The following is a 13,869-nucleotide window of genomic DNA, read 5'->3' on the forward strand; positions in this document are numbered from 1 at the left end:
CTCTCGAATTGTATACCACATACAACTCGGTAGATGCGGCGAACATATGATGGGGAGCTCGCCCCTCATTATCCGCTAAACGGAGCTGCTCGCGGAACTGGTGGAAGCGAGGGCTTTGGGGGCGTTGCCGCGTTGACGCCCCGCCCCTCGCTGATGGGACTTACTTTCCAAATCCAAGCGCAAGTCTCCTTAACTGGTTAAAGCGACTGCGTTTTCCTTCGCCATGGGTCTCTCTCAGGAACGTAAGCTCGAGTACTTCGAGAAGCTCGAGGCTCTGCTCGAGAACTACACGCGCATCTTCCTGGTGGGCGTGGACAATGTCGGCTCGGCCCAGATGCAGCAGATCCGTCTGGTGCTCCGCGGCCGCGCCGAGGTGCTCATGGGCAAGAACACGCTCATGCGCAAGGTGTTCCACAACTTCGTGAAGAAGAACCCGGGCCACCCGCTCGAGCAGTTCATCCCGCTGCTCAAGGGCAACGTCGGCTTCGTGTTCACGAACGACGACCTGGCCGAGATCCGTGAGATCCTCGAGTCCAACCGTGTGCCCGCCCCGGCCCGTGTCGGCTCCATCGCCCCGGTGGACGTCATCGTGCCCCCCGGACCCACGGGCGCCGACCCCGGTCAGACGTCCTTCTTCCAGGCCCTGCAGATCGCCACCAAGATTCAGAAGGGTCAGATTGAGATCGTCACGGAGGTGCTGCTGACCCGCAAGGGCGAGAAGGTCGGCAACTCCGAGGCTGCTCTGCTGCAGAAGCTGGACATCAAGCCGTTCTCGTACGGTCTGGTGATCGAGCAGGTGTACGACAACGGCTCGATCTTCGACCCCGCTGTCCTGGACCTGACGGAGGCCGACCTCTGCGCCAAGTTCGTGGCTGGCCTGCGCAACGTGGCTGCCATGTCGCTGGAGCTGGGCCTGCCCACGCTCGCCTCGATCCCCCACTCAATCGCCAACGCCTTCAAGGACCTGGTCGCTGTCGCTGTGGAGTGCGAGGAGTTCTCGTTCGAGAAGGCCGAGCCCTTCAAGGCCTTCCTGGCCGACCCGTCGGCTTTCGCCGTGGCTGCCCCCGCTGGTGGCGCCGCTGCCGCCGAGGAGAAGAAGGAGGAGGCCGTTGAGGAGGAAGAGGAGGTCGACATGGGCGGCGGCATGGACATGTTCGGCGGCGACGAGGACTACTAAGCGTAGTCTCCTGACCTGCTTACGCACCCTCTAGCTTAGCGTTGCTAACAGAAACCCAAATCAAGGATTTGTGAAACCTTCACCACTACTTCTTGTTTCAATTTTGCTGGTCTTCGTCTTGTTCGTTACTGGTATGTACACAGGTCGCCAAGAGCATACGTCTATGATGCGCCACGCTGTGCTACATTGAGGCTCAATCTTAATGATTGAGCTTAGCAAAATTTCAGTACGGCCTCTATCCGTCGAAAGCGAACTGTGTGTTAGCATTCGTTGATAGCTTGCGTGTCTATCTCTCTCTCTACTCGTAGCTGTCGTCGCCAGCACCGCCCGCACTGGCAGCTCCAGCCTTGCCTCCCTTCTTGCCTCCCTTCTTGCCGTCCTTATCTGCTGCAGACGTGTCCGAGGGAGCCATGGTCGACGAAGCAATGGTCGTCGTGAACTTGATGATGAGGTTGTTATTCGTGATGGGCTCGTCTTCGGCGCGTCTCCGACCATCCTCGCCTTCGGCGTACGCGAGATTGGATCCAATAAACTGCGAGACACGGAGCGCCAGCTCCTTGATAGTAGTGCCACGTTTCACAATCACCGCGTCGGCGAAGATGCCCTTGTTTGTCGCTCCGGGCGTGGTGTTGGTGGCGAAGCTCTTGAGGGACTTGACCGGGTATACGACCACGACATCGGCGAGCTCCACGGCCGCATTAATGGCAGCCCGAACTCCGGTGCTGCCGTAGCGGAACAGCACCATATCGGAGATACGCTCCAGACGCCTGTGAATCTTCTTCTCGATCGGCTTGAGCGGACCCAGTCCCTTTTCAGCATCGGCCTTGGCTTGCTCCTCATCGTCGTCCTCTAGCGTCGAGTAGAACATCGAGCCCGGCTCGTAGCGAATGAAGCGCTGCTTATTGGCCGCGCGCAAGAAGCACTCAGCAGCCGCGCTCGCCACGAAGCAGCGGTCGCTGCCGTATTTCTCGACGATCTTCTCGATGTTGCGATCCGTGTCGTCTCCCTGGTCCGCCTTGTTCAGCACCAGCACGGTCGGAAATCGGATGTCCAGGAACACCTTGACCAAGTTGTGCACGTCGTCCTCCACCCACGTCGTGAGGTCCAGCGGCTCCTTAAGCCCGAGCCGATCCAGCACCTTGCTCACAAGCGACGGCGTGGCTCCGTAGCCCGACAGCTGTCCGACAAACGTGTTCTGGAGACTGCTCTTGGTGGCCTTGTGTCTCCTGGCGATGGACGTCCAGCGCTTCCACAGGTTGTTGAACACCCACTGGTGGATCTCCGTGTCCAGCCAGTCGGCGTCGTTGATGGGGTCGTAGCCCACCGTCTCCTCGCCCTTCTCGTTCGTGTGGCCGGACACGTCGATGATGTGCATCAGCACCTGCGCGTGGCGCAGGTCGTCCAGGAACTTGTTGCCGAGGCCCGCGCCCTCAGACGCGCCGGGGATCAGGCCGGCCACGTCCAGCAGCTTCACGGGGATGTAGCGCGTGCCCTGCTCGCACTTGCCGTAGCGCGGCGCGCACACCGAAGTCTTGTCCTTGTCCAGGCACGGGCACGGCGTCATGTAGTACGTGATGCCCTCGTTCGGCTCGATGGTCGTGAACGGGAAGTTGCCCACCTTGGCCTTGCCATCCGTCACGGCGTTGAAGAACGTCGACTTGCCGGCGCTGGGCTTGCCCACGCACCCGACGACCAGCTCCATCTTGGCTGCTTGGGCTCGGCTGCAATGATATGAAGTGCTGCGATTGGCGAGGAGCTCTGATACGCAAGGCGTACATAAAGTTGTGTCAATAAGTGGTGTGGCGCACGTAATCGGTTTTTTAGCGACTGACGTACGCCACAACTGCTCTAGATCTGGGGTCGAGGATGTGGCGCTCTCCGCTCGTGCGCTCGCTAAGCAGGCGCAGCGCGCGGGCCTACTCCGTGGCGTCGGATGCCTCGCGTGTAGCGTCTTCTGCTCCGTCGTTCGGTATCGCGTTTGACATCGACGGCGTCTTGATTCGGTGGGAGAAGATGAAAGTGGTCTCTATTGTTATATTGTGCTGATGCTATCGTTATTTTCTGTTGGTATGGCAGCGGTGGCCACGAGCTCCTGAAGGCCAAGCGCGTGCTGCAAAGTCTGCGTGAGAAAAGTGTGCCGCACATTTTCCTGACCAACGGCGGTGGCTGCATGGAGGAGGAGAAGGCCAAGAACTTGAGCAAGGTGCTGGACCTGCCCATCAACCCGGAGCACATGATCCTCTCGCACACGCCCATGCGCGAGATCGCCGAGACCTATGGAGGTGGGCGGGAGCTGACACCGAGGGCGTTATTGCTACTGATGTGGGGTTTGCTGACGGTTTGAGTGCTTCTGCAGACAAGCGGGTGTTGATTTTGGGCTCGTACGACGTCTGGAATGTGGTACGTACACCAAAGGCCGACAGTGATGAACTAGCACGGATTGATAACATTACTGTTGAGTTGTTCTTGGTAGGCGAAATGCTACGGGTTTAAGAAGGTTGTGCGTGTGGAGGACCTGCTGCACCACCACCCAATGCAGTATCCGTTCAACCACTACGAACAGAGGTGCGTTAAAATTTCCTTGATCGATGGGAGTTGCTATGTGGCGACTGAGGACTTGCTGTCTGTATTTGTGAAGGCTTGCTCCGCGTCATGAGGAGCCCATCGAGGCTATCATCGTGATGCACGACCCGACTAACTGGGCCCCGGAGATCCAGGTTGCCGTCGACGTGCTCATCGGAGGCGACCCGCCTGGAAGTGGAAACCCTTCGGGAAAGCAGACGCCGCTCTTCGTGAGCAACGATGACTTCATCTTCAGTGGTGCATACCCATTTCCTCGCTTCGCACAAGGTATTGGCGTTCTCTATGCTGGATTGTGTGGTAGCAAGCGGTGCTAACGTCTTCCATTCACAGGAGCGTTCACGAGGTGCTTGAAGCTGCTGTATGAAGACCTCACCGGGCGCACGCTCGAACTTACCAACTACGGCAAGCCTCACACCGTCACGTACAAGTACGTGAATTGCTCAATGATGATCCGGTTTGAAGCCTTGATCGCTAACTTGGTATGCAATTTACAGCTACGCGGAACGCCTCCTCAATTCCATCTCCGGGCAATCGCAGCCGCTCAAGCACATGTATGGCATCGGCGACAACCCGCTGTCAGACATTCAGGGCGCCAACAACGCCGGAGACGAGTGGACTTCTGTGCTCGTCCGCACGGGTATCTACGACGGTTCCAAGGATCCCGAACACAAGCCTGATGTGACTGTCGACGGCGTCTACGAGGCCATCAAGCACATTTACAAGCGCGAAGGCATCAACGACTCCAGCCTGTAAACAAAGTCCAAACAGCGGTCACTAGCCCCCCATTCCGTGTATCCACCGGTAGGCTTAGCGCCGAAAGACAAATCCTTGGTAAATAGAACTTTGTTTTCATACTGGCTGCGTTATCTGAGGTACCAGTGTCCAGGGCTACCCTCCTTCAAAGCGGTGGTGTTAATATCGAGGTCGCTTATTAATGCGAAGGTACCCCAGCTGCTAGATTTCTAAGCCAAACACTAAATTCCTGGAGCACGGCGCGTTCTTGCATAGCACTTAAACTCTTTGAGCGGTCTTGGTCCTTGGAAGGCTTGGGGTTTCGGTTTTCATCGTCAGGTTTTGACCCCGACGGCACACCATTTCCGTTTGTCTCCACTTCCATTGCTTGGGGGCTGTCATCGTCACCAATAGCGTCACTGAATTCTTCTTCGCAGAACAACCCTGCAGCCGTAGGAGACAGCGCTTCACGGCCGTCGCTGACGTCACTCACACGCCGAGGATTAATTTTAAGACCTTCCGCTGGCTGCTTCACTGGTGTTTGGTCCTCCGGGGTATCTGCAGCTTCCTTCTCCTCCTCTGCAAGCTCCACGGTCATTGCAGTGTGCAGCAGAGCTCGGCTGAGAATGGCGAGTTCTGGATCACCAACACCTTCCGTGCTCCTAGCGTCGTACACATTGACCACCACGTCTTCAACATTGGGAAGATCAACGACTGGTTGAGCTGCTGCCTCCTGAATCCGGTCCATGAATGGTAGTCTTGTGAAGCTCCGTCTTGTGTACTTCCTTTTTGCGAAGGTCGGTGTGACCACAGCTCCACCTGCTGTGTGGCAGTGTTCCATGATGCTAGACGGCCGTTTAGTTGGCGTGGTCGGCGGGAGTCCGTCCATAGAGGAGTCATTCCGTTGATACAACTTCGAGTGTGCGACTGGGGCACTTCGTGACAGCAGCTCCAAAGCCGAAGGCCTTTGAGTCGAGGCGTTGGTCGGAGTCTGCATTCCATTCTGTGCGCTTGCAGCCTTAGCGTTGCTGCGAGCTGGTCGCTTTACGATTTTCCGCTGCGATGGCCGATCCAACGTAACCCGAAGACTGCTGTCATCAGCACTCACACCTGCAAACACCAGCATCTTCTTGGCGGACACGAACGTCTCTGTGTTTCGGCACTGGTGACACGCGCATCGCGACGTGCACGCCACTCCAGCCTGATGACACTCGCAGTAGTTCTTCATGCATCCGCTCTTGCGGCAATTGCATCCTCTCAAGTGCTGACTCGATCCACTCGCAACTTTAGGCAGGAACGCCAACGGGTTGCGCTCGAGGATCGCAGCCACTGCCCGCTCTCGCTCCGCCAGCGTCTCCTGGCAGTTCTTGCATCCTTCACAATTGCAGAGATGGTCACACATGCGCTGCGCCGCCAAGCACTCGCAGTAGAGCTTAAGGCAATTGGACTTCTTGCAGCTGCATCCCTTCGTTCTCTCTGGTTGGGTCTGCACCTGGCAGCCTTTGCATTGGCAATGAGGCGAGCACGCCCCAAAGAGAGCCAAGCACGGACAGTCACCGGAGCATTTGCCGTCGCTGCAGGCGCATATAGGCCTGGGCGACGTCCCGGCCATAGCCATAGCCGCCTTCCTCTCAGCCGGGAAGGTAGCGGGTGTCGTCGAGGAGCTGACAGGGACGCGACTCGCTGGCTCGGGCGCCGGCTCCGTCTCGGAGGCTCTGGCAGCCGGCAGCGACGGGCGGAAGGCCTTCTGCGTGCGCTTCTCGATGGCCTGGATGGCCTGCGCGATCTCCTGCTGGTTGTGGCTCTGGTTCTTGCAGCCCACGCACTGGCAGCGCTCGCTGCAGCGGCCGCTGGCGGCGAAGCACTCGCAGTAGAGCTTGAGACAGCTCGACTTCTTGCAGTTGCAGCCGCGCCGTCGCGCGCCGTCGTCGGACTGCACATGGGTACGCACACTAGAGGTTAGACGGCGACGTCTGGGTAGGGCAGGACGCTGCCAAGGCTGCCAGGTAGACGTACATCCATGGGCAGGGGAGTCAATCGAATCGAATGTCTCTCTGGCCGCGAAATTTGAAGCGAATTTTCGATTTGAATTTGAATTTTACGCCTTCAAATTGCGCCAAAGTAGCGGAGACTTTTGACCACAATCTTGAAGCAAATAAAGGATGCACGGCGGCGGGTCGGTGACTCGCCTTGAGGGCGACGCAGGGGAGCCAGGAAGCCAGCCAGCCGCCACCGCTTGCGTGCACACGCTGCAGTACACGCCCAGCGCTCGGCTCAAGATCTTCCTCTCGTGTGAGCAGCTGCTTGGCGTTTAAAAGACCGCCGCATCAATGGCAATGGCACATTATGCCCTACATCTCGCTCTAGAGCTCAAACTAACACAACATACACTTATTGTATTGTGTTTATTGTGTTTCAGACGGCCACGACCGGTTCCAAGCTCTCGCTTTCCATCTGAAGGCACAACGTACGAAATGATACAATCATTACACTGCAACTTCAAGTTGGATTTTTGACGGTGTTTCGCTCGTGTTGCTCTATGTAGTGCAGCGGCGTGGACACGTCGTGTGGCTTGATATCGAGAAGCTGTCAGCTGGAATCGACTGGGAGGAGGGCATTGCTCGGGGTTTGTCGTGGGTCCGGGACGCGGGTCAAGATGGCCGAGTGCTGCTGGTCATGACGCCGCATGCGCTGCGCCGACCCGACGGCTACTGCCTCAATGAGGTCGCGCGCGCTGCGTCGTTGAGGCTCAATATTTTCCTCGTGATGGTGGCGGAGAGCGCGCCGCCACCGAGTATCGCCATGCTCCCGTTCTTCGACATGCGCGACTGTGTCCCAGGTGAAGCGGAGCAGGTGCACGCGAAGGACAGCCCCGAGTGGCGAGATCTCATGAAGGCTTGCCTGGAGACACCAAACTTTCTGGAGAAGGCCGAGCGGCTGTACACGATGCTGGAATTGGTACGGGGCTCCTCTTGCCGTCTTTTGACTTTGACGCTGGGTTCGTTTACGCTGATTATCTGTGTCTTTGATTGTGTGGTTTTGGCATGGATGATAGTTTGATTCAATGACGAGTTATGGGGTTCCTGCGGTCGCTGGCCTGGCGAATCTTAGTCTTTTCCCTGGTTTTGATGGTGCTCATCTTGACACACCACGCGGCAATAGTGTGCGCCGGCTGCTGTCTCCTTCGCTCTCGCTGTCCCCTTCACGAGGGGGCTCCATCCTTCTTGAGACATCCACAGAAGAATTGACCAAGGATCACGCTTTGTCTAATGAAATCCTGCAAAATGGAGGAGGTACAAAAATGTCGGCTGTTAATTCTCCGACACCTTGTACTCTTAGCGTCGACCATGATGCAAGTAAAGTCGCCGCTACTGCCGACGACATTGCGCCCAGTACCTCGGACGAAGATGCAACTGTGTCTTCACGAAAAACTCGTTACGTGCTCAGCTATGATGACAGCTGCTTCGTTCTCGCACAGCAAATTTACCGCGACCTTACTGACGCGGGTTTCTCTATTTATCCAGTGTCATCACATGACAATTTGTCGGAGCTGACCATGGTATGTGATGACAGTGCTGCCGTATCTGCTGGCAAGAACAGTTCTCGTGAAGACGCACTTCAATGGGCATCGGTGGAAAGAGATGGAAAAATGATTCTCCTGTTGACAGCGGAGAGCGTGGGGCGTCCGCATGGCGTCAGCTTGAACGACGTGTCAGCAGCTATGAGTGCGGGACTTGGGTTTGTGCCATTGCTGGTGCGTCCGTGTGAAATCCCGCTTTCCATTTGCCGGATTCAGTGGCTTGATATGACGGACTGCCTGCATTACAGTGGTGGTGATTCCAAAACTACTGCCAGTTTGAATACTGTCCGGTATGAAAGTCGCAAAGGTCAGCTCATATCGGCGCTGGAAGGAACGCTGGACCATGAGGGTCAGCAAGCGCGGCTTTTTTCGCTGTTGGCCCCATTCAACTTTCAGCGGCAAATCAGCCAGCTTACAGAGCGCTTCATCGGGCGAGAATGGTTATTCGAGCGATTTCAGCAGTGGGTCCAGGGATCAACGACGCTTTCGACTTCAACACAAACGGGAGAGCTGATCAATCGGCGTGTTTTCTGGCTAGTTGGTCAGATTGGTTCGGGGAAAACTTCGGTGGCCGCTCAAATGGTACAAACGTGTCCAGAAATCGCAGCATTCCACTTTGCTCGACAAGAAGATGAGCAAACGCACAATGCCCGTCGATGTGTGCTCTCCCTTGCCTACCAGCTCACGACCCAGCTACCAGAGTACGCTCACTATTTGCAGTCTCACGAACCTTTAGAAGAGATGGTCCCCGTTGCTTCGTTTGTGGAGCTGGTCTCGCAGTTGCTAATTGGTCCTCTCAATGCAATTGCACGGCCTACAACGTACAAGTCGCTGGTTTTATTGATCGACGGTATCGAGTGGCTGATCCCAAATTCCTCGTCGTCAGCACCATCGATGCCAACTTTGAGTGGAGGCTCAAAAGATGAAGAGTGTTTGGTGTCGATGTTGCCAGCGCTTGCATCGCGATTACCGGATTGGGTTCGAGTAGTGGTGCTGAGTCGAGAAGACCCTCCCGTGCTCTCCAAGTTGCATGCATTCGAGCCTGCCGATGTGATTATTGATCACTTTCAGCACGAGAATGACCACGATATCCGCCGATATCTCAATCTCTCTCTATCGAAACTTCCTTTGAGCGAAGTGGATTTCGCAAAAGCATCAGAACAAGCTGTTGATGTCCCAGCCAACAACCATGAGTTTGGGTTGGAGCAAGTGGTTGAGTTGATAGCACGCCGCTCTGAAGGACTTTTCCTGTATGCTGTCAATGTTGTGCAAGCTATCACTGAAGGGCGTCTACGACTTCACGAACTGGCTGAACTACCGGTCGGAATGGGTGCGTATCTGCAGCAGTTCTTCGCGAGTCATTTCTCCGATCACGATATGTACAAGCAGCGTGTTCGGCCGGTGCTTGAGGTGCTTTGTGCTGCGTACGAACCCCTGCCACTTGCGACATTAGCACGCGTTCTGGAATGGGATGTGTACGAACAACGTGACGCGAGTTCCGTGCTTGGGTCTCTCTTCTGCATCGAAGCGGGGTACGATGCAAATTCGCAGCTATTGCGACCATTCCACTCGTCTGTGCTCGACTGGATCCAGGACAGTAACAGCTCTGGGGATTTTTTTGTCGATGTGGCGTCCGGGCACGAACGATTGGGTCGCTGGGCAGTACGCGAATATCAGGCGCTCACACGCAGCAATGCCTTCGAGTTCGTCAACCTCAAGTACGAAAGAAATCTTGCTCGATAGTTAATACGTTTGCTAACGCAATTTAGTGTCGCCTACAGCTACGAGTTAGAAACGACAGGGGACGAGAAACTCAAGGCCAAGATTTACATCGTGCGCAATGCCTGCAACCATTTGATGGTAAGAAAGTCAGCTAGCCAAGCGCTTGCCATCACATCTTGCTTGTATACTAACGGTCTACTGTCTTGCAACTCGCAGCAAGCCCACGGGGAGGATTGCATGCAGCGTGTGGCGGCGTTTGCAGCCGATGAAAAGTTCCAGCTAGCACGTCGACTTCTTCACGTGCGTGCCGAGGGTCTGCAGAGCTTTTTCCACGGCGACATTTCACGCGAGCGAGCGCAGGAGCTATTGGCACGACGTCAGCCCCACCGTGTCGGCAGCTTTCTCATACGCTACACGTCGCGACAGAGGACGTATTGCGCGTCTTTCGTAGCTGCACTGGACGAAGCCACTGGAGCCCCCAAGTTTCGCCACAACCTCATTCATCACCTTGACAACGGCTCCTATTCAACTGTCCCACCGGCGGAGGTGACGGAGAAGACGATCCTGTACCCCGACCTCATCAGCTTCGTGGAGCAGTATCAGCGCAAGGGCGTCCTAACAGCTCCAGTCGCGCGAGATGCCCCACTAAACCGTGAAATCTCTAGCAACGCGGACGAGAAGCCAGGACAGTGAGAATATGAATGAGCTCTGAACTATTGTGCATGAACACTGTAGGTGGATCTATCGTAGCTTTCTATTCCCGTGCTTTGTGTGCAAGGCGGTCACGAGTTTGCTTGTCAATCAGCAAAGTCAGTGTCCTGTCGCCAAGCCATACAGGAAGAGCAGTGGGGAGCTGGCGAGCTTTGGTCTCAGATTCTGGCAACACCATGAGCAAGGGACCAACGCCCGATTCCACCCGCACAGCAGAAGCAGCTTGTCGAAGCGGTTCGCTCAAGTGCTCCAAACCCAGCGCAACTTGCTTCGTGTTATTGGCAGGAACAGTCACAATGGCAAGCAGGTCTTCAGTCGTAGCTGGGGCCTTCCGCTTGCTGATGAATGGCAGAAGACGTTCAAGGCCCTCTTCTGTGGGCCGGAACACCAGCTTGCCAGCAGCCTGCACTCGAGCAAATACCCTCAAGCCCGTATCGAGGATCTACAAAATGGTAACGACGCGCACATCAGCCAAAGAAGCTCAACAGATACAGGAGTGCCATGCACTTACGTTGGCGTGCTCTCCCGCAAGAATTGCTGCGCGGATGCTAGGATTCACGAGGCAAACAGACGCTGTGCCTTCGGACCGCGAGTACAGGTTTTCCTGCCAACATAGTTAAGTTAGGTGAACGTTACCTACCTGCCGGATCACTTCAGAAGTACGTACATGAGGAAAGCTCTCCGAAATGCCGTAGAAGTCCTTGATCTCTTCCCAGTGATCGGCTCGAAGCTTCGTGTACGTTTGCGTGGCCACCTTGGCAGGTCGCTCGTTTTTCTCGGGTTGTGGTAGGTCAACACCCTGTTCCACTAGCTTTCGAACTCTGCGTGAAGGCTTGCGCTCTCCACTTGTCGTAGCTGCGACTTCGTAGCTATCGAGACCTCTCTGGTGCTTTCCAGGCAAGCTTGCACCACGCACCTTACGGAGCACTGCCACGAAGAATCCACCCGTGTTTTGATCCGTCGGAAAAAGTCGCATACAGCGAGTGAGAACGCTGCGTTCTTCTTCACTGACGGGTGGGAACATGGACCGGGGGATGCGGAAGCCCTGCAAGAAGTCGGGCACAGCTTCGTATCGGTCAAACCATTGCAACGGAGCTCGAGGTTCACCCTTGGCGGTGCGAGCTTGCCAAGCTACGTTCCACGAGGTAACACCGGGACGCGTGATGAGTCCAGGAAGCATCTTGGAGCAGTCCATGAGCTCGAGCGCTCCGTCCGCACGTCGAAGTAGCTCAGCGACGACTGCCTCATTCTCCACTGGGTTCAGCGAGCACGTCGAGTAAGTCATACTTGAGTCGCCGCCGTCGCGAAGTAGAGCAGCAGCTCGCAGTCCGAGATCAATCTGCGTCGGGTGCAAAGTGAGAGCGCTTCCCGGAGCCCAGCGACCCCATAGGTTGCGATTCTTGCGGATGGTGCCATCTCCACTGCAAGGGACGTCACACAGCACACGATCAAAGACGTTCGTGCGCTGCAACGTCGAATTGTCGTACATCCCCGGGAAATCTTGTCCTTCGTGGCACGTGACAACAAAGTTATCGAGTCCCAGACGTTGCAGCTGGTGAACGAGCAGGTATCCACGCTTTTCATTTGCGTCGTTTGCCACAACGAATCCTCCTGCCTCACTCGTACCCGAGACCAACGCCTCCATGATCTGCGCAGTCTTCGACCCCGGAGCTGCACACATGTCAAGGACGCGGTGGTGCGGGTGGACATCCAGCAGGAGTGCAGGAACCATGCTCACTGCCTCCTGTCGACTGAGGTCTCCCTCAGCAGTGTGATGCAACAGGAAAGCCCGAAAGTCCTGGATTGCACTATTGTCACGAGCACCTCTGGAGAGCGCCGCCTTGCCGCAGTCCAGTTGCCACGCCCGACCATTCTTGGCGGAGTACCACGAGAGCTCTCTAAATCCATCAACACGCATTCTATCGTCAGCGCATAAAGGACAAACAATTCCTACGCCAATCAAGGCGCCTCACCTCGGCGGTGTCAGCGGCTGGCCTTCGAGGTGCGACACACTCTTGAACGCCTCTGGGAACTCGTTGGTCAACCGGTCGATGATGCGAGGAGCCACCGAAGTCATCGGGTTCACTCGAAAGCAGGCTGGAAGCGGGGCCTCGAGCGTTTCCCGCACGTGCGTAGCTTCCTCCGGTCTGATGATACCTTGGTGCAGGTAGTACTGCATGATGAGCGGCTGCTTGGCCGGCGCTGCAGCCGCATCTGAACCTTGAGCTGCACCACCGTCCATACTGCTGCTGTAACTGGACGCACAACGGGGAGAGCGCTGCCACCTGCAACGCGCCACCAGAGAAGCCGACGCCGACCGGGTCCGCCGCAGCATGCAACCTATTGACACACAAAGCGAAACTGATCCGGGTCCACGCAAAATCCAACCAATCACTGAACAATCACGGGGTTAATCTTGAGCAAAGTATGCTAACGCTTACAAGTAGGTATCTCTGCCCTGGTGCAGCCAGCCAGCTCACGCCGGGATGGCCTTGAGGAAGTGCAGCGCGAAGCTGGCGAGCGTCAGGATCTTGACGAGCTCGCCGCCCACGTACAGGATGTGGTAGATCTTGGCGGGCTTGTCCTGGATCTGCACCTTGTGGCGCATCTCGCCGAACTGCATCTTCTGGTTGAACGAGAGCTTCTCGTCGTCCAGCTCCTTGAGCTCCTCGTAGAGCGCGAACTCGGCCGTGAGCTCGAGCTTGGGGTAGAGCCACGCGGCCTGCACGGCCAGCAGGAAGGTGGCGACGATGAGGCGCCAGAAGGCGTCGCTGGCCTCGGACGGCACCGCGTAGTGCAGCACCCAGAGCCCCACGCAGAGTCCGATCTCCACCGAGTTGAGCGCCGCGAACATGGTGCGCCCCAGGTCCAGCGCCAGGTGGCGCGGCATGAAGGGCGCGCGGAACTTGACCCACGACTCGGTGCACGAGATGGCCAGCACGAAGCCCAGCCAGACGAGCGAGAGGAAGGCGGCGGCCGCGCCCTTGGACAGCCAGTCGAACCTGGCCGAGGCCGCGAACAGGACGCCCACGCCGGCGTACACGCCGCTCAGCAGCCCGCGCTTCTTGACGTCCATTGCTGGTGTAGCTAGTAAGGAGGGGGGGAGGAAGAGGCCTGACTTCGACTTGAGCGCTGGGCGGCGAATCGAGAAATGATGCGCATGAGCTTTTGGAGAGCCAATGGCTGGCGAGCGACCATCACTCTGACACCAACTTCAAGGTGCAAGTCTCCGTGGGGCGATGTAGACGACGGCAGCGGATTTTGGTGGTCCCGCAGGACCGCGCGAAATGTCCATCTAGTAGTGGACCATTGATATGGGTGGACATACAGGAGCGACAGCTCGATGAGCTCAACAGGGCGACGA

At 56.7% G+C, this 13,869-nt stretch overlaps 7 protein-coding genes across 7 annotated transcripts; 3 read left to right on the forward strand and 4 right to left on the reverse strand.

Annotated features, from left to right (window-relative positions):
* The first annotated feature begins 177 nt into the window (after positions 1 to 177).
* PHYSODRAFT_353332 (hypothetical protein) lies at positions 178 to 1,262 on the forward strand. Its single transcript, XM_009515626.1, has one exon. It carries the CDS (start codon positions 224 to 226, stop codon positions 1,175 to 1,177), a length of 954 nt encoding a protein of 317 aa, XP_009513921.1. The 5' UTR covers positions 178 to 223; the 3' UTR covers positions 1,178 to 1,262.
* A 213-nt stretch (positions 1,263 to 1,475) lies between these two features.
* Positions 1,476 to 2,879, reverse strand: PHYSODRAFT_252588 (hypothetical protein; the record flags this gene model as incomplete). The annotated part of the gene is made up of 1 exon (XM_009515627.1): positions 1,476 to 2,879. One exon carries the CDS (start codon positions 2,877 to 2,879, stop codon positions 1,476 to 1,478), a length of 1,404 nt encoding a protein of 467 aa, XP_009513922.1.
* Positions 2,880 to 3,039: 160 nt separating this feature from the next.
* PHYSODRAFT_551897 (hypothetical protein) lies at positions 3,040 to 4,513 on the forward strand (the record flags this gene model as incomplete). The annotated part of the gene is made up of 7 exons (XM_009515628.1): positions 3,040 to 3,180; positions 3,254 to 3,459; positions 3,534 to 3,577; positions 3,651 to 3,742; positions 3,816 to 4,027; positions 4,091 to 4,187; positions 4,255 to 4,513. Exons 1-7 carry the CDS (start codon positions 3,044 to 3,046, stop codon positions 4,511 to 4,513), a joined length of 1,047 nt encoding a protein of 348 aa, XP_009513923.1. The 5' UTR covers positions 3,040 to 3,043.
* A 178-nt stretch (positions 4,514 to 4,691) lies between these two features.
* Positions 4,692 to 6,104, reverse strand: PHYSODRAFT_473582 (hypothetical protein; the record flags this gene model as incomplete). Its single annotated transcript, XM_009515629.1, has 3 exons — positions 4,692 to 4,789; positions 4,913 to 5,018; positions 5,085 to 6,104. 3 exons carry the CDS (start codon positions 6,102 to 6,104, stop codon positions 4,692 to 4,694), a joined length of 1,224 nt encoding a protein of 407 aa, XP_009513924.1.
* Positions 6,105 to 6,654: 550 nt separating this feature from the next.
* Positions 6,655 to 10,487, forward strand: PHYSODRAFT_470533 (hypothetical protein; the record flags this gene model as incomplete). The annotated part of the gene is made up of 7 exons (XM_009515630.1): positions 6,655 to 6,784; positions 6,912 to 6,959; positions 7,038 to 7,513; positions 7,548 to 7,687; positions 7,886 to 9,790; positions 9,854 to 9,932; positions 10,011 to 10,487. The coding sequence occupies 7 exons, from the start codon at positions 6,655 to 6,657 to the stop codon at positions 10,485 to 10,487; spliced, it is 3,255 nt and encodes a 1,084-aa protein (XP_009513925.1).
* A 61-nt stretch (positions 10,488 to 10,548) lies between these two features.
* PHYSODRAFT_551899 (hypothetical protein) lies at positions 10,549 to 12,838 on the reverse strand (the record flags this gene model as incomplete). The annotated part of the gene is made up of 4 exons (XM_009515631.1): positions 12,479 to 12,838; positions 11,173 to 12,403; positions 11,017 to 11,109; positions 10,549 to 10,947 (listed from the first exon to the last, which is right to left on the reverse strand). The coding sequence occupies exons 1-4, from the start codon at positions 12,745 to 12,747 to the stop codon at positions 10,549 to 10,551; spliced, it is 1,992 nt and encodes a 663-aa protein (XP_009513926.1). The 5' UTR covers positions 12,748 to 12,838.
* A 143-nt stretch (positions 12,839 to 12,981) lies between these two features.
* On the reverse strand, positions 12,982 to 13,581 carry PHYSODRAFT_320555 (hypothetical protein; the record flags this gene model as incomplete). The annotated part of the gene is made up of 1 exon (XM_009515632.1): positions 12,982 to 13,581. One exon carries the CDS (start codon positions 13,579 to 13,581, stop codon positions 12,982 to 12,984), a length of 600 nt encoding a protein of 199 aa, XP_009513927.1.
* Positions 13,582 to 13,869: the final 288 nt, after the last annotated feature.

Source organism: Phytophthora sojae (genome assembly GCF_000149755.1).
Source record: "Phytophthora sojae unplaced genomic scaffold PHYSOscaffold_1, whole genome shotgun sequence".
Taxonomy (NCBI): domain Eukaryota; phylum Oomycota; class Peronosporomycetes; order Peronosporales; family Peronosporaceae; genus Phytophthora; species Phytophthora sojae.

What these genes read in the sequence shown, in the direction of transcription:
- PHYSODRAFT_353332 (XM_009515626.1), top strand. Translation starts at nt 224, where the DNA reads ATGGGTCTCTCTCAGGAACGTAAGCTCGAGTACTTCGAGAAGCTCGAG.